Source organism: Guillardia theta (genome assembly GCF_000315625.1).
Source record: "Guillardia theta CCMP2712 unplaced genomic scaffold GUITHscaffold_55, whole genome shotgun sequence".
NCBI classification, from domain to species: domain Eukaryota; class Cryptophyceae; order Pyrenomonadales; family Geminigeraceae; genus Guillardia; species Guillardia theta.
Genome location: NW_005434619.1, coordinates 22,506 through 48,765, shown reverse-complemented (window position 1 = coordinate 48,765; position 26,260 = coordinate 22,506). Strand labels below are relative to the sequence as shown.

Here is a 26,260-nt window from a genome sequence, read left to right as displayed (position 1 = left end):
AACTGAAGTTTTTGCTACGTTGACTAGCACGCTGACCGCGTTTCTGCATAAGGACAGGCAGCATTTGACTAGAGTCCTCGTGCTGTTACAAGTGAGTCAAGAGGAGGGAAACAAAAATGTTGTTCCCGTCTCTGACTTCTCCCTCTACCACGTGCAGAGAGTCTGCATGCACGCCGAGTCAGTCAAGGCCTTGGGCAGGCCTCTAGGGTGCAGACGCTCGGGGCAGGGTCGAGCCAACGTGTCGGGCCAGCTCATTGCCCAGCTGATACAACTCGCTCCACACGCAAGCGAGTTTGAAAAGTTGAACATCAAGTACTGCATTTCAAGATTGAAGCTCTTGTAGATTATCTACACGCGGCCCGCCTCTCTCGTCCGCCTCCTCTGGACTGAAAGAGACTTCAGAATCCGTCTCGCTGCCAATGATGCTCTGCGCTACCACCTCCTCCATGAGGCCGTTCAAGAACCCCGAGAGATAGCTTCGCAGCGACCCCTCGTCTTCATCTGAAATCCGTCCCCCACCTCCGTCACCACCATCATCAAGATACTCGGTGCTCCCTCCCTTGTTGACAGCCCGTGCATGCTTCTTGGTTGCCTCCTGCCTGCCGTCATGGCCGAAGAGCAGGAAGTCCGACATGGAGTTGGGCGTCTCTGACTTGACCTCCATCACGTCCTTGTGGAACTTGGAGAACAGGACATGCCCACTTGTAAACTCTTTCGATCTCATCAACGACTCATCGCCGCCGCTCATCCCTTCCGCTATCATCTTCATCTCCTTGAGCTTCTCCACCTGCTTGCTCAGCATCTCCCTCTTCCTCCTTGGATCCAGCTCGACCCCACCTGCATCGTCTCCCAGCTTGAGAAAGGAGAGGCTGGCCAGCGCCTCTGCCTTGGCCCTTGTGCTCTGCAGGAGGAAGTCTTTGAGCAGCCTCTTCGAGAAGTCTCGCTCAGCTCTGATATCCTTCACCTTCTCCTCCATCGCCTTCCTCAGCCCTCGCTCCCGGTTCAGCCATCTCTTCAAGTTGTGGATCAATCTCGCGCTCTCTGCCTCCGCTGCGTCTCGGCGGGGGGAGACTGGGACACTAGGAGGAGGAGCAGGAGCAGGAGGAGGTGAGGACTGCTCCAGCTGCGTTTGCTCGGCTGCTCTAGCGCGCATCGCATCAACTGCCATCAGGCACTCGTCGACTCTGTCGAGCTTGTTCGAGAGGCTCTGGATGACCTTGCTGTAGGTCTGGTCGTAGCTGTGGATGTGCGTCTTGAGGTAGGACAAGTACGCGATCTCCTGCGTGAGAGCTGCTACCTTCCCGTTGGCTTCATCCAGCGATAGATCCGCTTCCCTCCTGCTCTTGGACAGCTCCAACGTCAGCTCCTGCACTCTGCTCCTCAGCTCCACGAGGTTGCTCTCGGACTCGTTCTTCTCTGCAGTCGATAGCTCGACCTTGAGCAGGTCAGCTCTCCTCGTCTGCCCCACCATGTTCTTGCACTCCTCCAACTCAGACTTCAACAAAAGCGCCTCGCTCTTGGCCTGCTCTTCCATCCTTGAGAGCTGCGACTTGAGGCTGTCAATCTCCTCCTGCAGCATCTGCACCTCTTGCTGCTTGGAGCTCTTTAGAGATGATGTCTCGAAGTCTGCTGCGAGCTTAAGCTGTTTCACTTCCTTGTTTCGCTCGTCGATCTCTTCCTTTAGCTCAACTTCCAGGCTTGCGTTCTTTGATACAAGAGCTTCGTTGGTTGCCCTGAGCGAAGAGAGATAAGCGATCTCTTGCTTGGATTCTTGAAGTTCTGACTGCAACTGAGACATCCTACTCTCGTATTCTTGCTTTGCAGTCAAACTCTCATTCATCTGCATCTTGGCTTGCAACGTCTCCTGCTCCAACACCTGCTTCAGACTCTCAACGTCTTGCAGCAGCTGAACCTCCCTTGTCTTGCGAGCGACGATTTCTTGTTCCAACCTGGTCGCCTTCAGGCTCAGCTGCTCCTTCTCAGCATCTTTAGCTGCACTCGATGCCTCCAGCTGCCTCACGAGCTGATGCTGCGCCTTGACTTCTCTGCTCGCCTTCTCGCTCTCTACCCTTGCCGAGTAGACCGAGTGCTCCATCTCCGACAGCTTCCGCGACATGGCGGCGATCTCCTTCTGGAACTCGAACTCGAGGTGTTCCTTGTCTATCTTGCACTTAAGGTAGCTCTCCTCTGTCTTCTTGATCCGCTCCGTCATCACCGTCACGTCCTCAAACGCCTGCGTCATCGTCTTGTTGTTGGACTGCTTGCACGCGCTCAACTGCAGCAGCAGCGCCGCATGCTGTTGGCACTTAGTCGCATACTTTCCCGTCCAGGCCTGCCGCTCCGAGCTTACGAACAGCTCCAACATCTTCAGCTTCTGCTCAACAACCGACAAGTCCTGCATGAAGTCGCCTGAGGGGTTCTTCCTCCGCCAGCTCTGGAAGATGGACCGCATCTCACTCCCACATTTCTCGATGGCATCGAACTCGCCGTCCTCCTCCCACCCTCTGTGCGGGGTCCTCCTGTGAGCTCCTCTCATGGGGCTTCTAAGGCTGTCAGTTGACTTGCTGTGTTCTGAAAGATCGTCCTCGAAGTCATTCTCGTAGTGAAGGCCTGCGACAAATCAGTGACAGCCCTCCCCTGCTCCCTGCCTTACCTCCTCCCTCAACCGCTGCTTCCACGAGCTTGGGGAACTTGGTAGCACCGTGATGAACCCTTGAGGTCGGCTTGTTGCTCTTGGAAAATGCTTCTCCTGCATTTCGCCGTGGGCTGCTCATTTTCGCGCAAGAGATTCTATGGGCTCCTTTCCACGCCCTCTCTAGCTCGGCGAGTCCTTCTCTGCCTTCATTGTGTTAGTCTTCCAACGTGACTTAGTCCTGCCCTTCACGTCTCCCACCCTGCAGACTGAGTCGAGACACCCAGTCTCTCTTCTAGCTCTCCTTGTCCGGCCATTCCTTTCAGGCTCGGAGGCTATTCAATCTCCCGGCTCCTTCTCCTCCCGGAGTCCTTCTACTCCCTTTGCTCCCTCTCTCTTCCATTCCTCGCTCTCCTCCCTCTCCTCCCTCTCCTCGCTCTCCTCCCTCTGCTCCCTCTCCTCCCTCTGCTCCCTCTGCTCCCTCTCCTCTCCTCTCCTCCCTCTCTCTTGAGAGTCCTCTCCTCCATCGTCCCGATCCTTCAACATACATTCAACATACACTTCAAGTCAACCGCCATTTGACTAGCGGGCCTGAACTTGAACGGGTGAACTCACAGAAAACAGCCCTCATCCCCCTCGTATACACCCGTTACAATAACCGTCATTTTGACGTTACAACCGTTATGTTTCCAAGACGTTCACTGAAAAAGATTCACCACCTGGCCGAAAATGCAGAGCGAGGAGAGCGGCGAGCGAGCCGGCCATGGCGTCCGGTAGCTCGAGAACTATCACTACTCTCCTCCTCCCCATGAGACTCTCTCACCATCCCTGCTCTCCCCTCTGCCCGCTCATCGTCTCGCTGCCGTGAGTTAGGGCGAAGAAACAAGTTGCCGTGGCTGCGGAGGAATGGAGAACTGCGGGAACAGCTGCTACATCGACAGCGTGATCTTCGCCATGTTTCACGACGGCATGAATGAGAGCTACGACGGTATTCTGGTGCAAGACCTCAAGGACGACAAGACTTCCGCAGTGCAGAGAATCTTGAGGGACGTCGTGGTGACCCAGCTGAGGAGGAGGGAGGCAGTCAAGGCGCCAGACATGTCGAAGCTGAGGCTCGCCCTCAACCTCTGCGGTTGGGAAGGGTTCGCTGTGGGCAGCGGAGGGAACGAGGACGTCAGGAGGCTGGTTGAGATGGGTTTCTCCCATCAGCATGCTGTCCTTTCCTTGATCGCCAACGATGGCAAAGTCGATTCCGCCATTTCTCAACTCCTCTCCCGAGATCCTGGGATGGACACGGAGATCGATAAGTCGATCATGTCCAAGTACCGCCAACAAGACGCCCTCGAGTTCCTGCAGTTTTTCCTTGACCTCCTGAAGGCGCCCAGGATCCCCTTCTCACAGCGCATCTTGAAGAACATGGGGGGTTCGGCTCCGGCGGCGAAGTCCTCCACCGACATGAAGTACGTCACTGATCGAGCAGTGCTGCTGAACCTGGTCCAACAGCCCAAGAACTTGTTCGCGACGTCAAGGAATGCAGTCAGGTTGGAAGACCTCCTGCGTAGGCACTTCTACGATGACCAGATCGAAGTTGCGGGTGCCAGCAGCCAGTCGAAGTCTGTGCTCAAGGTCTTGAAACTCTCCCCGTTCTACACCAACGACTGCGAGATCGATGGATGTACATACAACGGAGAGGCGTCTCTCTTCCCCAACTTCATCATCCCGATCGTGCTGCTCCGGTATGGCTACAACAGCTCCGCTTCCAAGAATTCTTGTCCTGTTGCCTTCCCCGAAACCCTCGACGTGAGCAGATATATAGACAAAGACTCGTCGCTTCCTCTACCAGGTACCAACCCACGGGCGATGACGTCTCGACCACACTTTGACTCTCCCTGGATGCAGAGTACATGCTTGTCCTTCGATCCCTCGTCCTGCATGTCGGTGACCGGGCCAATGAGGGCCACTACGTCTCCATCGGGAGGTGACCGAACCAGCTCCCTCCTCACCCTCTTTGCTCTGAATGTGGTGGTGATGATGATGATGACGACGACGATATTGATAATGATATTGATATTGATGATGATGATGATGATATTGATGATGATAATGATAATGATAATGATATTGATGATGATAATGATATTGATGATGATATTGATAATGATGATGATGATGATTATGATGGGGTTGATCTGGCAGGAACTCGGAGATCTTCGATGGAGCAGGGGGCTGGGTACTCCATGATGACCTGAAGAAGCCTGTGCGCCCCTTGCCTGCATGGAAGAAGCTACAGGACTTGTGCCAAGAGCGGAAGCTATCGCTGGAGAAAGATACATACATCCTCTTCTACCAGCTGCAGCACAGGACGGTAGGCAGGCTGGTCTTCCGACCTTCCTTGACTGACGGGACGAGCAGGCAGCGTACACAGACGAGGAGCTTGCAAAGCAGATCGCGCGCTATGAACGGCAGAGGAGATTGAAAGATGAAAACATCTGCAGTGTATCATAGGCATCCCTTGACTCGTCCGACGCCACCGCATGCGGGAGTGTACATTATTCTTGCTAGGAGCTCGCGTGCATCGTTTGAACTGTTTATACTGTGACGAGAGAAGCAAAACCTTTGTTATATAATGCTTGATAACCTTTGCATTGTCATGTTTGCCCTAAGGCGCTGCCGACCAAGGGCTTCATCCTGCCTTGATCTCTTGACCTTCGCCCTTGGACGGGTCGTGAGGACGAGAAGCATCCGACCTCTGCGACTTGATCCCCATCATCTCTTCGACCAGCTTGTCCAACAGCCCCTGGAAGTCTGTCACGCAGGACAACACCCGGTCCCTCAGGTGCGCGTCGCTGCCGCATCTGCCGTCCCCGCAAGACCTGACCTGCCACGAGCACAAGTCAGCGATGAACCTAGAGTAGAGAAGGGCCGAGCTCTAAAAGAGGAGGAGAGAGGAGGGGGGAGCATACCGACACCAACATCTCCATGTCCTCAGGGAAGTCAGAGAAGAAGTCCCTTATGGTGAGGGAACCATTGGCATCGGGGTAATCCCTCAACTGCCAATCCAGCACCACGTCGTCCCAGTTCACTCCTGCGCGTTTCTTGCCTTGACGGTAAGTGACGAGCGCATGTCCTGACACCCTCGAGATGTTGCTGAAGTAGACGCCATTGCACGGCATGTCTCGAAGCAGGCTCTCCATCCGCTTGCGGCACCACGACGTGTAATCGCGCTCTTCAAACGACCATCCTCCCTTGTTCCATACAGATTGCCCTTCATCGGTGGATATTCCGCCTTTTGGCTCCTCGAAAATGCCCCCTCTCAGCGAAGGAGCCGTGTGGTTGTAGTATTTGCTGACCCCTCCCCTGAGGTAGATCGTGCCGGTACCACTCATCAAGGATCTCATCAGGGAAAGCCTCGTCCTCTCAAGGCCATGGCACCTTGGAGACATCGTCGCAAACAACACCCAGCAGACAAGTGTGAATAGATACTTGACCATGGTTACTCGAAGCCGCCACAAGAAACTCTCCCTCGCTCCCTCCCCTCGTCACTCTTTCCCTCCCCTCGCCCTTGCTGCGTCAAGGACCAAAGATGGCAGGTCTTTGCAGGATGTCACCCAGCTGTCTCGTCCCTCTCCCTCCTCCTCCTCTCCCTCCTCCTCCTCTCCCTCCTCCTCCTCTCACCACACTCCTCCTCTACCTCCTCCTCTCCCTCCTCCTCCTCTCACCTCGCTCCTCCCACACTCCCTCTCACTCCCTGCCTCGGCTCAGCAGCCATTTTCAGAAGCTCTAGAACGGCTCTATTGTCTCCTCGTCCCCTCACTGACCCAGTTGCCCTCGTCCCCCCCTCATCTCGTTCCAAGTTCAGGGGAGGGGTCATGCTTCAGGGGATCATGGGGGTAGTGGCAAACCCTGGACACATAAACATGCTGCGGGCTGCGATTGTGGTGATGATGGCAGAAGGTAAGGGGAGAGGAGGGGAGGGGGGGGGAGAGGAGAGGAGAGGAGAGGAGAGGAGAGGAGAGGAGATGAAACAAGCAAGGGATGGTCGGGATGAGTATAATGAGTGATGTTAAGATGAGAGATGGACGTAGCGAGAGCGAAAAAGCTCTAGTCCACACGTGTCGATAGAAACAGCAATATGCTGTAAGCCCTTGAAGAGCGCATTATGATAGACACAAGATCAGAACATGCCTCCTCCTGATTTCATATCACTGACTGAATTGGTCAAGGTGTGTCTGCCTTCTCAGTCACGAACGGGGTCGCGATGATGGGGAGAACTAGAAGTCTGTTCAGCACGGTAGAAGCTGTTCTCCTCCCATGCTCCAGGTGTTCAACACTGGCAGGTGTCGAGACCGACGAACAGGAGGATGGCAACCAGCATGAAGGCGATGGAGTATGTGAAGCTGGGGAACTCCGACCTCAAGGTCTCGCGCTGTTGCCTGGGAACCATGACGTGGGGGCAACAAAATACGATGGAGGAGGGAGTGGAGCAACTAAACGTGGCGTTCGATGAGTTTGGCGTGAACTTCATCGACACTGTAAGCTCAAGGAAGCGGTGAGAGTGACAAGATGTTTACCCTGACTTGCCAGGCGGAGATGTATCCGATCCCTGTCAAGGCAGAGACTCAAGGCGACACTGACAGGACCATCGCTAAGTGGCTGAAGACGAAGAGGAGGGAGGATGTGGTGGGTGGAGGAGCTACGAGGAAGTGAGACAGGCAGTGACATGCAGGAAGGTGTTGGCAACAAAAGTAGCGGGATATTCTGACAGGATCACTTGGCTGCCTGGTTTGTGAAGGAGCAACGTGGGTGCGTTTTCTTGACGCCTCCCCACAAGGACGCGATGGGAAGGGGAGCCGTGTGACCCGCAAGGAGATCCTGACCAGGTGATGGCGACATGGCGGCAAGCTTGAAGGGCATGAGATGTGACCTGAGATGCAGCGTGGATGAGAGTCTGAAGCGACTCAACACAGACTACATTGATCTCCTTCAGGTGGGTCGTGTCTGCATCGGCAGTGAGTGAGGGAAAGATAGTGATCTCTGCCCCCTCACTCCCTCACTCCCTCACTCCCATCCTCTCCTTCCCTCTCTTCCCTTCCCCTTGTTCTCTCCGTTAATCTTTCCACGATCCAGATTCACTGGCCGGATCGCCACATGGGCAACCTCTTTGGGGCACCAGGTGAACTAGCTGGTAATTTTGACGAATTTGGTGTTGACCTTGGACTACCGCCCAGGAACGTATGACATCTCCAAAGTCTACGAGTCCGTCTCCTTCGAAGAGCAACTGCGGGCTGTAAGACTCAATCCTTCCTGCCCATTAAGTGACCGTTGCCTGTTCAGTTCGACGAGCTGATTCGACAGGGCAAGGTTGCGATCCTCCTCCTTGGTCCTCACTGAAACGTCCTCTGCATCCTCTTCCCCACACACACCCCTTTGACCGCCCTCAAAGAAGTCTAGCTTTTCCTCTCCTCCTTCTCTCCTCATCTTGTCACCCCACCTCCCCCTCCATCCCTACGCGTCCCCTCCTCCTCACTCTCTTCATCTTCACTCCTCCATGCTGTCATGCTGAAGGTCAGTTCACAGGTCAGATACATGGGAGTCTCCAACGAGTCGCCGTTCGGCGTCATGAACTTTCACTTCTTGTCGAAGCAGGTGGACGACGAGAGGGTAGGAGGAAGAAGGAATGACGTGGCAGTCCAGCTGAATCTTCCCCAAGTCGTCTCCATCCAGAACTCTTACTCGCTCCTGAACCGTGTCGACTTCGAGACGGACCTTGACGAGGTGATTTCATTTCCCTACTTCGTCGCCTCCTTGTCTTCCTCCACCACCTCGTCCTCGTCCTCATTATCATCATCATCATCATCACCACCACCACCACCACCACCACCACCACCACCATCTATCCCATATGTCGTCGTGCTACCTCACCTCCTCCTCTCCCTGTCTCATCTGCCTGACTTGAGCATGGAGGTCTGTGCCCCCAACAACTGCAACGTGGGACTTCTCGCCTACAGCCCTCTCGCAGGAGGAATCCTGTGATGACTCCCATGGCCGCCGTGCTTGCGTGCGATGCTCATGGCATGACAGGAGCGGCAAGTACACGGACAGCGCTGACCCTGAGGAGTCCAAGAAGTGGAGGCTGAATCTGTTCGAAGGGTAACAACCTCCCCTGCACTGTGCACTACCCCCTGTTCCCTCGCTTTCTTCCCGCCTCTACCCCGCTCCCCATTCTCTCCTCATCTCCCTTCCTCCTGCCTTCCTCTTCCCCTCTCACTTCCGCTATCTCCCTAGCTCCCTCGGAATCCTTCTCTCCCCTCCTCTCCTCCTACAGCTCCCTCACTTCGTCCTCAGGTACATGGCTCGCTTCATGCAGTCCTCTGCTAAGAAGGCTGCGGACGAGTACGCTGCTCTTGCGAAGAAGTTCGGCATGACGCCGTCAGAGCTTGCTCTTGCCTTCACCAACTCTCGCCCCTTCGTCGCCAGCACCATCATCGGCGCTACTACCCTGAAGCAGGTATCCTGTCCTCCCTCCACCTCCACTTCTCTACCCTCCTCCTTCCTTCCTCTACCTTCAGCCCTCAGGCTCTGATCCTGACTGCCGATTGGACAGCTGCGAGAAAACATTGGCGCCTTCTCCATGGACTGGAACGAGGAGCTGGAGAAAGAGATCGACAAGATTTTCCGTGTGCACAAGGACCCAGCCAAGAATCCCTTCCAGGACCCGCAGAGCGCGGTCGGGCAGCCAGTCTGGCATCCTCGTGTTCCTACCGAGCAGGTCAAGGGCGTTGCAGTCAACAAGTGAAGGAGCTTGTCCGCCATGTTTCTTCAAGGCTCCGAGAAGTGAGGCCGTCAAGTAAACCGTCTGAGATGAGCCTTCAACGTTCACTGAACCCGTTACCACTAGCACGTACTAGTACTGTCACCGGCGATAGCAGCATGCCATGCTTCAGTACGGCACCGTTTCACCGTGCTCAGCGGCCAGCCTGTGACTGGGACACACTGTCACGAACGGTTCAACGGTTCGGCCGTGAGTGCCGCTTCCTCCGCGCCGGCCCCGGGCCGCCCCCGCCTCCTGGGCGCACCGTGACTCTGTGACCGTCGGTGGGCCATCGGGGGGCGATCCGTGTCCGATCCTACTCAGCACTACACTGAGTAATATCATCAGTCAGTGGGCTGCCGATCTAACTTTCAGTAAAGGCTGTGGCAGACCGAAAGTCACACAGTCTCTTAAAGCCCGACCGGCTCAGTACGGTCGCCGCCCGCGGCCACGGCCGGCGGGCCCCCGTGCATCGGCCCGGCCACCGTGCTGTGACCCGGGCCCTTCACTACAGTGACTGGACCGTACTATCACTCGCCCACTAGGCCGGGAGTCGGTCAATTCCTTAGCCTAACGGATAGTCTACCAACCGTTGCGTTCTGATCCGATGATCTGGGGGCAGGTGGGTGGTCTCAGTATGGCCACCCTACCGGTCGTTCCAATCGAGAACCGTAATGGGGTCCGATTGACGGGAACTTGAAACGGGTGGTCAGAAGCTGAAGGCCCGGGGGGGGGGGGGTGGAATCATAAACTCGGAGCTCCGTAGCCTCCGAGGCTCCGACCCGATGTGATATCGAACCCCTGTAATAACCAGACAAAGCGTGGAGGGGGTGGGGGTCAGTCTAGTGGGGGTCGTCTTTTCTCTTCTAGAGGGGCCAGACGCCCGTTATCCGATGATCTGCCCCCACCCCACCCCCCATTGTGGTTTAACTTTCGGAGTAGCGTATCTGACAGATAAAAACACTTGTTCATGACAATAAGAGTCATGGTCGACCACCGGGTCCTCCGGTAGCACCACCCTCCCTTCCCCCTCCTTGAGTACCCCTACTTGCGAGGTAGAACTGAACTGAATCAACTTGAAAAGTTTTAACTCCTGATAGAACTATGACCCCCAAACGATGACCCACCCCTGAAACGGAAGCACTCTATAGTAAGTACCCTACCCCCGAAATGAGGAAAATTCGACTCTCTATGGCCCAGTGACCCCCTGGCAGGTCTAAAATGGGTCTCCCGGGAACTTCCGTGCAGGCTACCCCCGTTTCAATAGCAGAATTCTTAATAAAGTACCCCTCCGATCAGCCACCAGCTACTCCGTGACCTGGTCATGCTTCAGCCCCCTGCGTTTATGCGAGTGGCTAGATATGGACCCCTACCCCAGGCTCACTACTGTCCGTTACTACCAGTGACTACCCCTGGTCTTTTTCGATTGCTATTTATTCTCCTGCTTGGCAAACCTCCACAAAGTTTTTGTTTCTCCCCCTCTCCTCCAGCTTCTTCCACTCCTCCTCCTCCTACCAGCGCTCTACCTCACGATCCTCCTTTGTTCTCCTCCTAGTCTGCTGAGACTCCTCTTCCCCTCGTTTTTGCTCTGTCTCGCTCTGCTCACTCCCAGGCAAAGTTTGGACTCGTAGCCTTTACAACGTTCTGTCTGGCATTTCTCTTTCCCTGGAACTTGACAAGAAAGTCACTCCTTGAATTTCCACTCAATCCGACCTCAAGCAAACATGGGGCCCACAATGGTGAATTCTATCAAGCAAACTACGAAGAAGGAGGAAACAATTGAAGTACCTACCACATCTGCGCGCGATCGGCCCTTCAGACTGAAGAAGTGCATGCGGGAGCCACGGGACGAATGTGGAAGGTCGCTTAGGAAGATGAATGTTCGTCTTAGTGCTTAAGTATGCTCATGATTGTGCATCTCTTGTAAATTCTTAGGACTTACGTCCTTCGCGTAATCCAGTACAGCAGCGAAAGAATGCATGGGCAATCTATGATTCGATCGCAAACATGTGAATAAAGCACGATTTCCTCCGATCGAACAACTTCGAACCCCATCTTGGCGTATAACCTATTGGCTATTGTGAGCAAGTGTTGTACCCCATGTCATGACATGCACGTGAACTTGAAATGCGATGTCGTGGATGGGATGCTACGAAGCTCAGGACTCCGAGACGTGCAATTATAGGCATTGTTTGCAACCTTTCGACAAGTTCTACCTTACACTTGCGAATGGAATTCTTGGAGGAGGAAGAATGCTCATACATTCAAATATCGAAGACAAGTGTATCTCAGGGGGGCATGAAGGACTAGCAAAGCTTGCCCTTCGAGCAGATAGAGTGCAGTGATGTTATCACACTATGATTCATGTAGGAAAGCGAGGAACAAGCAGGGAAATGTTCTCCTTTGCAGGAAAGCGCCCCAAATCTGTTCAGAATGATAGAGTTTGGTAGGAGAACATTACCCTGCTTGTTCCTCGCTTTCCTATATGAATCATAGTGAATGATAGCAACCAAACTCTATCAGATGTGGATGAGAAGCAAAATAATTGATGCATCTACATCTCTATTCTTCTCCCTTGAACCAATCACACGCATTTCCATGGTGATCCTGAACATTCTGTGAGCATCACACGCATGAGACATCAGAACGGAACCTGGCGCAACAGCCCCCTCTGGATGCCCTTCCCATGATAGTTGATGTTGTAAAAGCGGCTTTCTTTCCACCTGCCGGGCTGATAAGAAAAATTCACATAGAAGATTCTTCAACAGCACCTAATCCCTTGAATGTTCTGCAGCTTGTAGATGTTCTTCACCTCGGGGTTTCTAACAGCTTCGGGGATCTGAGCATGGGGATGAGACTGCTATCTACAGCGGTACAAGTCGCCTCACAATGGGAGGCTGCCATTGCAGGGGATCTTTCCACGAGGATCCTCTAGACAGCGACGACGAAAGTTTGATGAGGCTGGGGCGAATCATGATCCCTCGGTCTATCGCTTTCCTCCTCTCCGCCTTGCACAGACAGATAAGCACCATCCTGCGGCAACGAGGGCAGTACCGCTTGTTGGAAGCCATGCTGGAGCCGGTGCGAGTTGGCATCCCAGCGATGGTTCGATTCTTCCTTCACCCTGTCATTGACAAACCAGAAGGGGACGGTTTGAGGCGTCGGCTGCACTACCTCCAACTTCCTCGCTCCTTGAGCGTACGGGTTCCATCTACATCAGGGTGAGTGAGCCGAGCAAGAGCGAAGTTATCGTGATGCAGATGCAGGATGCAACTTAGACAGCTCAGACATCCTCCTCCTCCCTTCCGCCTCAGCTTTGCGTCCGCCACATGGTTCATGAACCCCCTTCCCCGACTCACGAATCATGTTCATTGAGTCCTTTGAGACATCACCTTCCTTCAATAGCAGCCCTGCTCAGTCTCCTGCTCCTCTTCTCGTCCTTCCAATATCCTCCTGCCTTCTTTTCCCACGACTCTGCCCCTCTTCCCCTCGCTTCGTCTACCTCACTGTTACATCGTCTTCTTCCTTCCTCTATCTCACTGTTACATCGTCTTCTTCCTTCCTCTGTCTTGTCTTCTCTGTTCCTCATCACATCACCTCTTGATGGTTTCGGCGCCTTTCCCCATGGCGACGGTTGCGCAGTACACTTTGACTATAAACAATGCAATACTTGACTACAAACCTTAATTAATTGAGGGCGGTATTGACTACAAACCATGGCAAACCTGACGGGTTGGTCAAGGGTATCGAAGGCTCTGCTAGAGTTGTCGTGGTGGAGGATCGAGGGAGAGCATGTCGACATGGACGATGTCATGGCAAGAGCTCGCTGCAGCTTGTTCTTCCTATCAGGCCCTTCGGATGACTTGCAGCTTGTTCTTCCTATCAGGCCCCTCGGATGACTCGCGAAGGTGAGGGAGGATGTGTGATAAGAGAAAGCAAGGAGATCTAATGCTGGTTTAATATTTACAGGAGCTGACTTGAAGGATGTTATTGACTGCAATGAAAGAGTCAGCCTCCCATCCCCGCTCGCTTCCCGCGCTCACCTGTCGGAGGTCGACGGCGTTGCAGATGAGTTTGTTTCCTGCAGTGACATCGTCGTTAGCTCGAGGAGGAGGAGGAGGAGGAAGAGGAGGAGGAGGAGGAGGAAATAATCTGAGGGAGGAGCAAGAGGATTCGATGAAGTGGAGGCAGGGGAGAGGAAACAGAGGAGGAGGAGGTAGGGTGGTGGAGGAGGAGAGTTTGGGGGAGAGGGCAAGGGGTGAAGGAATCTTGGGCGGAGAATGAAAATGAGAAGGATTCGAAGAGTATAGATCAGATGAGCGTGAGGAGTAGAGGGAGAGGTTCGGGTGGGTAGGAAGGGGCAGAGACGAGGGGTGGGGGGTATGCGTTGCGAGGAGGGTGCGAGTGTTGTACCGTATCCATGTCGAACAGCTTGTTCTGCAGCTTCTGACTGAAACCTTCCAGGTGCTCGAGCTTCCTCTCCAAGTCCTGTCGAGGTCAGTGAGCGAGGAGGAGATGACGAGACGTGCGAAGAGGGGGTGGGAGGGTGCAGGAACGGGATGCACGGGGAAGAAGTGGGAGGGTGGGAAGGTCTACCTGGCTGGCAAGGGTTGACATGGCGAGCTCGGAGACGGAAGCGACGGCTGGTCTTGGCTTGTTCCCCTTCGATTCCGACGTTCTTTTCTCCTCCTCCTTCCTCCCCTTCCTCTTGTCTGCGAAAATTGACACGGCTGACCTCCCCTTCCGCTGCTCCAGTCTGCGAGTGCGCGTCTTGACACCGCGGTGTATAGCAAGGAACCTGCTGGCGGCAGTGAGCTTGGCGAACCAGGTGACCTCCCGCGTGCGCGAGATCATGTCGGTGTACTCGAGGGCAGGAGGGCCGACGGCGTACATGCCGAGAAGGACGAGGAGCTTGTTGAAGGGGACCTCTACGACACCCTTTGCGTTTGGCTTGACGGAGAGCGCGATCTCCGTCCTGATGGTCTGGAACCTGAACTCACTCTCGAGGGCTGAGATACCGAGGGGGTTGTAGTTGCCCTGCAGCTCGCGGAGAAAGGGCTTCAGCATGTACAGGGGCAGGACGCCTTTTCTTCCCGGGTCCATCTCCTGCCAGGTCTTCCTGAAGGACTCGAGGTGCCCCTCGGTGAGGGAGGAAGAGAAGGAGTTCTTGAAGATGAAGAAGTTCTCCATCATCACGGCGATAAACATGGATCGCAAGATGTTCCACCCGATCATGATGAAGATGTCGAAGAAGATGTAAGCTGCTGCCTCGTTCCCGCAGTCGGACGTCACCGTGTTGTCAACGAGGTTGTACCCGAGGGACAGAAGGCGGCTGACTTCGTCGGAGGAGGTGCAGTAGGGAGCAGCGATCGCCACGTCCCTCATGACCCCCTGCCATCCATCGCCCGTGATGAGGACGAAGAGCGTCAGCATGCCGTTCCAGGGCGAGTCGAAGTTGTTGTGATGGTTCAGCGCGTTGCCGTGCTTGATCCCGGCGAAGGCTTGGTTGCCAATGATGGCGAAGATGAAGACGTAGATGAGGATGAAGCCGCAGACAGCTGCGATGGAAGGGGCAGAGGAGATGAGGGTGTTGAGGATGAGCATGAGACGAGGAGATCGACGGACGAGCCGGAGGGTTCGGAAGACTCGGATGATCCTCAGGACTCGGAGCGCCTGGATGCCGCTCTTGCTCCCCCCGGAGGAGAGGATCGCGTCTAGAATGGAGGTCCCAACCACGAGGGTGTCGAAGATATTCCAGGGGTCCTCCACAAACTCTCGGCGGTAGGCGATGACCTTAATGATAATCTCAAGGATGTAGAGGGCGAGGAAGAGCCAGTTGAGAACGTCCATGATGTTCGACCACCAGTCGGGCTGGTTGTACGACTCTGACATCATGATGATGATGTTGAAGAGGATGATGAAGCTGTAGAAGTTCTGGAAGCGACTGTCGTTGCACAGCAGCCAGCAGACCTTGCGGAAGCCGCGGGGGATCTCCAGCTTGCTGAGCATTGTGAGCTTCTCCATCCTCTGCTTGATCCTCACCCAATTCCTCTGCTTCGTCGTCAGCAGCGCCGTTCCCGTCTGCCGGTTGATTGAGTCGATCAGCACCCCGATGATCATCTGCAGGACGAAGAAGCCGGAGAAGAGGATCCAGAGCACGAAGTAGAAGATGTTGGGCGAGATCTCCTGCTGGATCGGCTGCTGGCCGATGCCGGTCGAGTCCCCTGCTGTGTAGATGTAGGTTGTGAGCCCTCGGAGGATCGCGATCTCGTAGAGGATCTGGCAGGCCATGGCGAAGTTGTCGAAGCTGAAAGTTGCCTGCGCCATCCCCTGCGACGGGTTCTCCCAGGTCCGCGGCATCAGGATCCCTGTTGGACTGTAGCTGGACACGAGGAACTCGCCGTCCATCCCCTTGAACGAGACGTAGGACCCCACACAGTTCTCTCTCCACCCCACCTTGGACCCCACCTGCTCCAAGGGGTTGATGGGCCCACCGGTAAAGTCCTTGTCGTTGCAGCTGTAAAACTGACCGGAGAACAAGCTCATGCCGATGACGCCGAAGACGAGGAAGGCGATGACCCACAGGGCGACGAGGGAGATCACTTGGTACATGCTGTCGGCAAACGCCACCAGGAGCTGCTGGAGGACCTTGACCTTGTTGAGGAACCTGAGCGTCCTGAAGGGCCTGAGGACCCTGAGAACTCGGAAGGACTTCATCCCATTGAGGCCGAGGAGGTCGAGGCCCTGGAAGAGGAGCAGGAAGAAGTCGAGAAAGTTCCACCGCTCCCGGAAGTAGGTCCCCGGGCCCTCGAAGAGGATCCCCCGGTCGATGACCTTGACGACGAACTCGAAGCTGAAGATGATGAAGAAGATAAGGTCCGCCGTGCTCATGGACGCGCTGTCGACCACGGACTCCGACGGGATCTGGCTGGATAGGGCGAGGAAGATGGTGGAGACGAGGATGGTGGTCATCATGAACACGCGGAAGAGTGAGCTCTCGACCAGGTTCCTGATGTACCACCTGAAGTTCTTGTCCAGCTCGGGCGAGGTCGCGTTGGGCTGAGGAGGGTGGAGGAAGGAAAGGGACCAGACCTCGGCTATCGACTCCTTAGCCTCCTCCTCCTTCATCATCTGGATGTAGGAGTCGATGTCCCGCTGCTCCTCTATGGCCTGCTCGATGTCATCCACCGAGTGCCCCTCTCGCATCATCCTCCTTGACAGCTTCTCCACCGCTTTCTTCCTGAAGTCATCCACTTGCAGCTCAGCCTTGAGCTTGTCCGAGGGCTCGAACTCGTCCAGGATAACGCAGATGAGGAGGTTGGTGATGCCGTAGAAGGAGATGAAGTAGAAAACGAGGAAGAAGAGGAGGCCTGGCAAGACCGAATCGCTGCTCCGCATCGCGCTCTGCATGTTACTGGTGAACGACCCGTCGGTGGTGGTGGCAAAAAACAACTGGGTGATAGAATTGGCGAACGTGTTGAAGTTCTGATGGGGAGACCATGGGCAGTGATCCCACAGCTCGTTGTACGTGAAGTAGCACTCGCCCTGGATCTCCTGCGAGCAGAACTTCGGGCAGGGGAGGGAGGCGTTGACACGGTAGCAGACAGCGCTGTCCTGCACAGGGCATCGGAAGAGCTGCATGGCGAACAGGGCCATGAGGATGTGCCAGCCGAGGAGGATGAGGAAGACGTAGATGCAGATCTTAAAGGCGGCGAAGCCCTTGCTCATGACGTTGAACACGATCTCGATCTGCCTGATGGACTTGAGGGCACGGATCAATCGCGTCAGCCGTATCAACCGGAGGAGGGAGGCGTTGAAGAGGTTGCCCACAACGAACTGGAGGAGGAAGAGGACGTCCGAGACGAAGACGACCAGGAAGTCGATCACGTTGGAGGGATACTGATGCAGGATGTACATGCGGAAGCTCCACCAGGACAAGACTCGCAGCCCGACCTCGACCGTGAAGAAGACGTTGAAGATGAGCTCGAAGGCAAAAATCACGTTGAACCAGACTGACCTCATCTGCTCCAACCCCCTGGGGCACTGGATGTCGCTCCTCACTGTACATTCAGGGTTGCAGCAGGAGAGGCTTGCCGGGAACTTGGTGGGGACAGGAGCCCCCGAGAAATGGTCCATGCAGCTACTCGCAGCATTGATCACGATGCAAGACAGGATGAACACATCAGCGTACGGCACAGGCTCGATCCGAGCGTACAGCGAGAAGTTTGTCTCCCTCTCTTCCACCAGCCTCTTGTACTTGAGGAGGACGTTTCGGACTTCGACCTTGTTCACCGTAGAGTCCACACCCTCCTCAAGGAGTTCAGTCATATCAGCCGAAGAACTCGCTCCCCACGGCTCGTTGCCGCCGCTCTTCGTCTCCTCGCCCTCGACTCTCAGCTCGGGAAGCAGCTGTACGTCGCTGCTCAGCGCGTACATTCGGAAGCGGCACACTTCAGGCCCCCACGTGATCGCGATCTCCCTGTCTCTCGCCATCTTCTCGATCGCGCTTGGGATCCTGTTGCCGCACTCGTCCACGCTGTTGGGATACAGAAACATCCTCCTCAGAGCATGCGAGAGCGGATTCAGAACCTCCTGGTTCTGTGCTATCTGATAGTCCGCTGTGATCAGCTCCAGAAGCTGTTGGAACCTGTCCTTCCACGTGACCTTCTTCTCCCCTGCAAGCAGCGGGTCGTCCAACTCCTGCAGTTCGGTCCCACCGATCCCCTCATGGATGCCGAGCTTCTCCTCCTCTTGCTGGAGCTGCAGCTCCTCCTCCTTGCGGATCTTCACGATCCTGTACGAGTTGCTCATACACGCCACGTACAGATTGAGGATGTTGAGCGAGACAAGGATAACGAGGAAGAGGAAGAAGATCCATCCGACAGTGGGGTTGCCTGCGTCCTGAGCCCACCACATCAGCTGTGACCAGTTCTCAAGCGTCACCGCCTTGAAGGCTGTGTACATTCCCAACCCCACGTTGTTCCAGCAAGAGAAGCCAAGGTCAGGACAGACGGGGTCGACCGTCTCGATCCCGTTGGTCCATGGCTGGGAGGTCCCTTGCCTCAGGCAGCCGACGTCTCCCGTCAGCGGGTCGGTGTACTCGTAAGGCTTGCGCGCGATGGAGCCGTCAGAGAGCACGAGAGGAGTACAGGAACAGTGAAATCCAGCAGAGCAGTTCGACCCCGAGCAGAGCACAGGGGATGGCATTTGAAGGAAACCGGCAACCTGCAGGCTCCTGGTCTTGTCCGTCGAATCCACGACGCACCTCGCGTTGAACCTGCCCTCGAGGCCCCAGATGTTGAGCGCCAGCGTGGCGAAGACAACGAGGCAGAACAGGAGGAGGCAGGTGACGTCGAAGAACGAAGCCATGCTGACCGGGAAGGTTTCGATCAGGGCCGAGACTCCCTTGAGGTTGCGCAGCTCTCTCAAGGCTCGCAGGGGGCGAGTGAGACGGAAAATCTGCACCAACTTCTTAACTCCTGACCCGCTCACGTTGGCTATGGGGATCAAGATCCAACTCATCAGCACAACAAACGAGTCGAGCCGATTCCATGCACTCGCAAAGTATCCAGCCAGCTCGGGGTCGACGTTGCGGGAGAGAGGAGGCCTGAAGCCGATCCCAAGGGCTGCCATCTTCAGGAACATCTCGGCGGTGAAGACAGAGACGATCAGCCAATCAGCAATCTTGTTCACGTCCTTGAGCCTTGAAGTGGGATCGTAGTCATCTTTGATGTCGTTCAACGCTATCAGTATCGTGTTGAAGAAAATGAGCGCGTAGATGATGAATGCAAAATAACTGCTCCTGACGAAGTTCCTCAGCCAGATCCTCTCTTGGGAGAAGTGTTTCGTGTACTCCCTTTCCGCCAGCTCCTGGTCGGTATGCATCTTGGTGGATCTGTTGTATCAAGGCAGAACCTCAGAGTGCAAGTAAGTAAAGGCTCCTCTCAACCTGTCTTATCAATGCTTCTAGAGAGTTCTTTCACACTCTTCACGCTCTGTCTTCAGGCAAAGGCACTTTCATATCAAAGACTGGCCCCTACTGCCGAAGGCACCACTCGACAAGGGTTGTATCGCCCGTGGAATGCTGATACCGTACGAAAAGCGTCGTCAAGACGCAGTAATGTCAACAATCATACTGCATGTCTTGACTTAGGCCTCCTCTCCCCTCGTCGCCATGACCCGCTCCCCTCCTGCCGCTTCCTCCCCCCCTCCTTGCATGCCGCCATTGAGGCGAAGGGGTATGCATCTGCAGTTTATACATAATTATACATAATATGCGTATAACTCATAAGCACTGATATAAAATTATATTCATTGCAATCATGAAATATTTCAGATTTATAGCTCAATTTCAAAATTTTGAGCTCAAATTGTGTAGGAGTACCTCCAAACCTCCAGGGGTTGAGACCTACTCACGATGTACGGGTCATCGGAGAACAGCACTATATAATTTGCAGGGGTGATAGTGTGGGGGGGTGGGTACCATCACCCCCAATGAGATGGATCTTTGATGGGGTAGTAGTAATCATATGGGGAAGAGTGGGAGGAACCGATCTGACGGGGTAGGGGTGATGTTTTTTGAAGACAAGGGGGTGTATTGAAAAAAGGTAGGGTGGTGAGTGAAAGGGATAGATGGTGGGTAGGGTACTAGTCGCAGGTCTGATAGAGATTCAATGGATAGTGAGGGGTATCTGATACTGACAGATAGGGTATGTGAATCAAAAAGTGGGGTAGGGGGTAGTATTCTTGGGGTACATTTGGACACCTTGAGGAGGGGTGGAGGAGAGGTCGCGGAGATGGCAGAGGGGAGGCAAGCGGGGAAAGCAACAGGGGAACAATGCGGGAAGAAGAAGGGGAAGGCAGAGGAGGAGGGTAGAAAGACAAAGAAGAATATGAAGAGGAGGAGGATAGAAAGACAAAGAAGAATATGAAGAGGAGGAGGGTAGAAAAAGAAGAATATGGAGAGGAGGAGGGTAGAAAAGAAGAATATGGAGAGGAGGAGGAGGAAGAGGAGGAGGAGGAAGAGGAGGAGATGTTAGTGGTAGAGGAGAGATGAGCCTGCAGAAGCAGAGAGACAGTAGGGTATTTCATGAAGTAATGTAGAGAAAAACTGTAGCCAAACCTCGATTGGCATTCAATGAGATCATGTTGCTCAAAATTTCCAGATTTCTCATGGATATGAGATTGCGGTTGTGTTCTTACGCGAACTCGTTGTTTTCTCTTCCTGTTCATTTCCAATGTTCGGCTCTTGATATTGCCATGAAAGCAGGAACATCGTCCCAACGCCATGACTGAGCCGAGGTATCATCACGATTCATCGTCTATTCCCGTCTAACTCCGCATAGCAACTTTGAGAAGATCAGTGGGGCTACCGCTAGCGGGGGGATGATTGGATTGATGGTGGGGACCGTCAATGCTATTCTGGGCGAGGTAAACGTCTGACTCTGTTGATGATATCAAGCATTAGAGGGCGTGAGGAGAGGGGAGAGGAGGGGAAGAGGGAGGGGGGGCCGTACCTGAAGAGTGATTGGTGAAGCCGCCATTTGTCTCTTGCCTTCATGCGTTTCATGTATGAAATTCTTGACGGTCTGGCTCTACAGAGGCAGGCCGGCACGGGCAAGATTGCAATCTCTCCAAAGATGTTATCGAACATGGTCACGTCCACCGTCACAGTCGCAGCGGTCGGAGGAGTATACACAGCGACAGCAGCAGCGAGCGAGTCGGTTCGCGGGAAGGACGACCTGTTGAACCACGTGATTGGTGCCTGCGCTGCAAGTGGAGTGGTTGGAGCGAGGTTTGGCTCTGTGAGGATGGCAATGATCGCCTGTCCTCTGTTCGCCTTCAGCACAGCAGTGGTACCTGTTGCGAATTGATGGAATCGAAGACAAGCTGACAAGATGGAACAGGTCGGGTTGTGCAATAATGGCTCCCTTTTTCCACCCAGGAACGTGGTTGCTACCAAGCACCCCTTGGTGAAGATGATGTTCTCGTTTCATGCCTGACGCTTCGTGTCAAACAGCACCTGCACCAGTACGACGTGGACAATTCGGCGGCCCACTAGACGGACTCATTGTCATGAAACTGTAGAAGAGCATTCTAGAGTGCATTCGCACAAACTTGTTGTGTGGTGGAGTCGAAATGCTGTTGCAATCATTCATCCCCAGCTGCCAAGTGCGTTTCCTTTGCAAAGAGGATTCGTCCCTTTCTGCACCCTTTGACCGGGGTTCTAACTTGCAACTTGTTGTGTGGTTTGGAGCAGAGCACAAGAGATTTCTATGACAAAACTCTGAGGCTGGAATGTAGACGTGAGCATTCCTGACGTTGTTACGCTGGTCTTTACGCTGGTTGCTAGCAGAACAGTTGCTGTGTCGGCTGTTCTTGTTGTTCGAAACCGCGGAATGACGGTGGCGGAGATATTGGGGACATGTCTAGACAGGCGGCAGTTAGCGATGATGAGACTGCTTGTCGTAGTGTGGTCACCTTTGACCGGATACCGCAAGAGAGCCTTCCCGAAGATGTAGCTCCCGTAGATAGCCTATCAATGTCAACCAGCTGGCACGATGGACAGAACCCTACCTCAGCATTCGCTAGCCTGTTGTACATGTCACAACCGTGACGTTGATCCCTCCTCCTCCTCACCTCTCTTGCAAGTTTGCAAACGCACTCATGCTCGCGTCGTCCAGCTCCGAGCTTCTTGGCGACGTCACTTGCACATCAGGAGCAGAAGCTTGCCTGACCTCGAACGCTGACCCGCCTCCTCGTCCCCATGGACAACGGAAGGCTCCTCCTCCTCCCCTCCAGCCATCGACGTGTGGCCTCGGGCTCTGGGACTCTGCTGAGCTCCAACTCGATGCTCCTCGGACGCGGTCGCTCGGTCATGAGCCTCGTCAAGCACGTACTGTATGAGCCCCACCTGAAGGGAAGGCCGTCAGCTGCCGCGGGGGAGCCATGGGAGACGATCGCCTGGTCTGCCGCCTTCACCAGCAACTGCTCGACGACATTGTCTTGCTCGAGGTGATCGGAGCGCAGGATGAACATTATCCTCTTGATTTCTCGCTGAAGCTCTAGACTCATCTTGTGCACGTTCTCGGTGACCTGCTCCCATGTCACATGGCAAATGTCGGGTAGCCTTGAGGACTCACCATGACCGTCTGGAGCTGAAGGTCCACCCCCTGCTTCTCCATCTCCTTCGCATGCAGCTGGGGGACACAACAGCGTCAGAGCACGACGGGAGCGCCTCCTATCATGCTCCTGCCTTGATTTCATTCAGCTCCCGCTCGAGCGCCTGGGCGAGAGCGGTCAGCTCTTGGTGGTAGCAGACACACGTTATAACGTGGAGACTACATACCGTGATGTGCTGCTGATACTCGTTCTCGACGTCCGGTGCGTTTCTTTCCTCCTAGCACAACGAAAGGTTCATTAAGAAAGAGTCATCTAGAGACATGGTCCATTACCGCCTTTGCTTCCATGCTGTCAAGGGGGAAAGGCGTCAGGTCAGATCGAGGACGCAAAGTTTGGGTCAATCTCACCCGTTTTCCAAGCTTTCCATCTTCTCTTGGAGAGATCGGATGGTTTGATCTTTCTCCTGCACAACCTCTGAGGCCGAGGGACTGGACGTGACAGCCCTCACCTCCAGCAGACTTCCAAGGTAGGCCTCCATGTTCTTCAGTCGGAACTGAGTGTGTCCTTCCTGTGAGCATGCTATCAGTAATCACGGGGGTCTCCTTGTTCCATCACCTTCTTCTGAACCTCCTCTTGCAAGAGCAGGAGTGTTTCTTGCTGCTGGTCCCCTATTCTCACAAGCTCTTGCACGTGGGAGTCCGATACCTGACGGACAAGAGGATGAGCCCGAGGGAGCCACGGGACTGAAGTCGTACATCGAGCTGACGTGCGAGGCTCTCGACCTGCATGTCGTACTCTAACGACGTCAGTCCCCTCACGTCCCGGCTCGCTGCTCCCCCACCAGTAGTCAGAGACGACTCAGAGGCGTCGACCGCACGTACCGAGTGACTGCAAGCAGAAGCGAACGTAGTCCTGCGAGATGTGATATCGCTGCAGGATCGCGTGGAAGATGTTGGAGCACGCGGAAGAGGAGGATGCGATCCTATCGAAAGAATCTCCAGGCACATCGTCCCCCAGAATTCCAACGTCAGGGATCTTTATCGGCACTTTGTACTTGTCCGCACGCCTCAGCACAATGTCTTCTACATGCCTCGGATCCATTTCACCCTCGTCCTCCAAGTCAGCTCTTGAGGGCACCTCCGACTCTTCGGACGAGTTGTACATTCCTGTCTCCTTCTCGTAACTCCCTGAAACTGACGTGAGCTGCTTCAGGAACGGTTCATGTGTGGGCAAGGGACCTGTGCTTGAAGTGCCTTCACTCCGCAAACTAGCATAAGATACGTGAGTCTCGTCGTTGTACATCTTCTCCAACTTGAACTGAGAGCTTTGTCAAACGCCGAACAACGACCCTGCGGTGTCTATCAAAGCACAGCAAAAGTCACTGTTGTCATGTCTTGTGGGATGAATCGCAGCATATTTTCCCATCTTCCTTGTTTGCCCTCACTCCATCAACAAAAGAATCTTTGATACATGGGACAGTTTGGAAGAGAGTACAAGAAAAGTTTGCAATTCTTCCTCTTTGCATGATCGTCACTGTCTCTAACTACTCTTTGAACTCTCTCTTTTCCCCATGATCCCTCTTCCCCATTCCCTTTCTCCTCGCTCCCTTCCCTCCTCCTCTGTCTGTCTCTGTCTGTCTGTCTGTCTGTCTGTCTGTCTGTCTGTCTGTCTGTCTGTCTGTCTGTCTGTCTGTCTGTCTGTCTGTCTGTCTGTCTGTCTGTCTGTCTGTCTGTCTGTCTGTCTGTCTGTCTGTCTGTCTGTCTGTCTGTCTGTCTGTCTGTCTGTCTGTCTGTCTGTCTGTCTGTCTGTCTGTCTGTCTGTCTGTCTGTCTGTCTGTCTGTCTGTCTGTCTGTCTGTCTGTCTGTCTCTCTCTCTCTCTCTCTCTCTCTCTCTCTCTCTCTCTCTCTCTCTCTCTCTCTCTCTCTCTCTCTCTCTCTCTCTCTCTCTCTCTCTCTCTCTCTCTCTCTCTCTCTCTCTCTCTCTCTCTCTCTCTCTCTCTCTCTCTCTCTCTCTCTCTCTCTCTCTCTCTCTCTCTCTCTCTCTCTCTCTCTCTCTCTCTCTCTCTCTCTCTCTCTCTCTCTCTCTCTCTCTCTCTCTCTCTCTCTCTCTCTCTCCTCTCTCTCTCTCTCTCTCTCTCTCTCTCTCTCTCTCTCTCTCTCTCTCTCTCTCTCTCTCTCTCTCTTTCTCTTCCTCTCTCCGAGTCTGCTTCTCCTCCCCCTTCAGATTCCATCTTTCATCTCGCCACCCTACCCCCATTCAAAAATATACCTTACCCCTCCTAAACTACCCCGTGACACTAATACCCCCATCTTGAGACCAAAAAGTCTATTTCATAAGGGTCCAAGTTATACCCTACCCACTCCAGGAAAAATTATTGATCACCCCCACCCTATTCCATGTTGACACAAACCGTACGCTTGGTGTACTGCGAGGACGGACCGGGGACCGCCGGGACTCTCAGTGACCCGGCGAACGGCCGGCGGGCCCGGCCCACACAGAGAGGCAGTGACTCAACGGGTCACCGTCAGGCTGAGTGGGCCAGCTCTCAAAGTCGCGATTCTTTTCGATTCATTAGCGGATTCCATTTGCCAAGTTGATTGACATCGGTCATTCACTTTTTTGTTTCTCTTCATACCACAAGATCACCTACTTTTCCTCCGCCTTCCACATTCGAGTCTCCCTCCACACTAGATCCCCACACCTCATTCCTCCGAGGAGGCTCTCCAGGCTCCTTCTCCCAACTTCCCTTCACCCTGAACTTCTTCCTACATCTCCCCGCAACTCCCCTTCCTCTACTTTGCCCGCTGTCCTACGTGCTTGAACTCCTTGAGCTCTGAGCGGAGTCAGGCGACAGCGCGACCTGGGTAGGGATCAATGTGGCGATGCCGATCTGCGCTAGTGCCGCCTTGAGGTGAGGGCTCTTCTCGAGCTGCTCCAGCGCTCGCATGCATGCGGCGGCCCAGTCAGCAGCGACCTTGGCTTGTCTCTCGTCCTGCTCGATCCCTGAAGCCTCCTCCCAGAACCCAGCGGGGTAGTGGTTCCATGCCGCCTGTGACGGGTGCAGCCCCGGAGAGCTCGACGGGCTATCCATGCTCATGGCGCGTGACGGCTCCTGGTGATAGCCGTCGCTGTCCCAGCTGAGGGCCTCGCACGGTCTCTTCCCCGTCGTCTCCCCCATCCCCAAGGGAGCAAGCTTGTCCGAGGCAGTCGCATCCCGGCAGCTCTTCTGCATGAGCAGCATCTGCTTCCTCTGGTGGTCGCGCGCAAGAGCGTCGTTCAGCTCCGCCCTCGACTGCAGCGCTCGGAGCCTCCGCTCCACCGCCTGCGTCCCATCGGGGACAGCGACGGTGAGGACAAACTCGATGGCGCTCTGCGCCGTCTTGCGGAACGACAGGGGGCAGCGCAGCTGAGGGTCAGCTGAGTACATGATGAGGGGGAGGGCTCCTGCCTCCTGGATCTTGTCGTGCAGAGACGCCTCCCTTGCCAGCTGGCTGAGAGCTGAGACCGCCTGTAGGAGCGTTCTCTTCTCCCCATCCTTCCCCATGGCGTCCGTGGCCAGTTTGGCAAGGACGGGGATCACCTGAGCTGGCTCTCTGCCCCCCTCGTGAGCATCGTACCTCTCATGCTCGAGAGCGATGGGGAGACGGAGGACGGAGTTGCTGACAAGGTTGTTGAATGCCAATGCAGCTGAGAAC

General features: G+C 54.7%; 9 protein-coding genes across 9 annotated transcripts; 4 read left to right on the top strand and 5 right to left on the bottom strand.

Moving 5' to 3' along the window:
- Positions 1–322: 322 nt before the first annotated feature.
- Positions 323–2,774, bottom strand: GUITHDRAFT_111850 (hypothetical protein; the record flags this gene model as incomplete). The annotated part of the gene is made up of 2 exons (XM_005828919.1): positions 323–2,610; positions 2,654–2,774. The coding sequence occupies 2 exons, from the start codon at positions 2,772–2,774 to the stop codon at positions 323–325; spliced, it is 2,409 nt and encodes an 802-aa protein (XP_005828976.1).
- A 764-nt stretch (positions 2,775–3,538) lies between these two features.
- GUITHDRAFT_141476 (hypothetical protein) lies at positions 3,539–4,614 on the top strand (the record flags this gene model as incomplete). Its single annotated transcript, XM_005828918.1, has 2 exons — positions 3,539–4,475; positions 4,532–4,614. The coding sequence occupies 2 exons, from the start codon at positions 3,539–3,541 to the stop codon at positions 4,612–4,614; spliced, it is 1,020 nt and encodes a 339-aa protein (XP_005828975.1).
- Positions 4,615–5,315: 701 nt separating this feature from the next.
- Positions 5,316–6,123, bottom strand: GUITHDRAFT_141475 (hypothetical protein; the record flags this gene model as incomplete). Its single annotated transcript, XM_005828917.1, has 2 exons — positions 5,316–5,561; positions 5,596–6,123. The coding sequence occupies 2 exons, from the start codon at positions 6,121–6,123 to the stop codon at positions 5,316–5,318; spliced, it is 774 nt and encodes a 257-aa protein (XP_005828974.1).
- Positions 6,124–7,014: 891 nt separating this feature from the next.
- Positions 7,015–9,428, top strand: GUITHDRAFT_74255 (hypothetical protein; the record flags this gene model as incomplete). Its single annotated transcript, XM_005828916.1, has 14 exons — positions 7,015–7,164; positions 7,217–7,312; positions 7,363–7,414; positions 7,464–7,512; positions 7,568–7,619; positions 7,760–7,805; positions 7,861–7,919; positions 7,967–7,993; positions 8,210–8,278; positions 8,327–8,407; positions 8,597–8,661; positions 8,714–8,782; positions 8,978–9,140; positions 9,237–9,428. 14 exons carry the CDS (start codon positions 7,015–7,017, stop codon positions 9,426–9,428), a joined length of 1,170 nt encoding a protein of 389 aa, XP_005828973.1.
- Positions 9,429–10,919: 1,491 nt separating this feature from the next.
- GUITHDRAFT_153645 (hypothetical protein) lies at positions 10,920–11,477 on the top strand. The gene has a single exon (XM_005828915.1). It carries the CDS (start codon positions 11,168–11,170, stop codon positions 11,339–11,341), a length of 174 nt encoding a protein of 57 aa, XP_005828972.1. The 5' UTR covers positions 10,920–11,167; the 3' UTR covers positions 11,342–11,477.
- Positions 11,478–11,872: 395 nt separating this feature from the next.
- GUITHDRAFT_164211 (hypothetical protein) lies at positions 11,873–19,328 on the bottom strand (the record flags this gene model as incomplete). The annotated part of the gene is made up of 10 exons (XM_005828914.1): positions 11,873–12,050; positions 12,097–12,166; positions 12,215–12,282; positions 12,332–12,451; positions 12,498–12,654; positions 12,836–13,095; positions 13,126–13,437; positions 13,487–13,524; positions 13,857–13,931; positions 14,040–19,328. The coding sequence occupies 4 exons, from the start codon at positions 19,326–19,328 to the stop codon at positions 13,431–13,433; spliced, it is 5,409 nt and encodes a 1,802-aa protein (XP_005828971.1). The 3' UTR covers positions 11,873–12,050; positions 12,097–12,166; positions 12,215–12,282; positions 12,332–12,451; positions 12,498–12,654; positions 12,836–13,095; positions 13,126–13,430.
- A 1,402-nt stretch (positions 19,329–20,730) lies between these two features.
- GUITHDRAFT_111845 (hypothetical protein) lies at positions 20,731–21,504 on the top strand (the record flags this gene model as incomplete). The annotated part of the gene is made up of 5 exons (XM_005828913.1): positions 20,731–20,744; positions 20,789–20,873; positions 21,044–21,298; positions 21,350–21,415; positions 21,463–21,504. The coding sequence occupies 5 exons, from the start codon at positions 20,731–20,733 to the stop codon at positions 21,502–21,504; spliced, it is 462 nt and encodes a 153-aa protein (XP_005828970.1).
- Positions 21,505–21,791: 287 nt separating this feature from the next.
- Positions 21,792–23,867, bottom strand: GUITHDRAFT_111844 (hypothetical protein; the record flags this gene model as incomplete). The annotated part of the gene is made up of 15 exons (XM_005828912.1): positions 21,792–21,871; positions 21,924–21,978; positions 22,020–22,035; positions 22,083–22,136; positions 22,181–22,356; positions 22,425–22,538; positions 22,586–22,642; positions 22,792–22,842; positions 22,898–22,913; positions 22,973–23,028; positions 23,074–23,133; positions 23,181–23,270; positions 23,321–23,394; positions 23,447–23,752; positions 23,804–23,867. The coding sequence occupies 15 exons, from the start codon at positions 23,865–23,867 to the stop codon at positions 21,792–21,794; spliced, it is 1,269 nt and encodes a 422-aa protein (XP_005828969.1).
- Positions 23,868–25,160: 1,293 nt separating this feature from the next.
- GUITHDRAFT_153642 (hypothetical protein) lies at positions 25,161–25,872 on the bottom strand. Its single transcript, XM_005828911.1, has one exon. The coding sequence runs from the start codon at positions 25,804–25,806 to the stop codon at positions 25,375–25,377; it is 432 nt and encodes a 143-aa protein (XP_005828968.1). The 5' UTR covers positions 25,807–25,872; the 3' UTR covers positions 25,161–25,374.
- Between the last annotated feature and the right edge of the window lie 388 nt (positions 25,873–26,260).

Bases quoted from the DNA above. Each gene is read 5' to 3' on its own strand.
- GUITHDRAFT_153645 (XM_005828915.1), top strand. From the start codon at position 11,168: ATGGGGCCCACAATGGTGAATTCTATCAAGCAAACTACGAAGAAGGAG.
- GUITHDRAFT_153642 (XM_005828911.1), bottom strand. From the start codon at position 25,806: ATGCTGCTCATGCAGAAGAGCTGCCGGGATGCGACTGCCTCGGACAAG.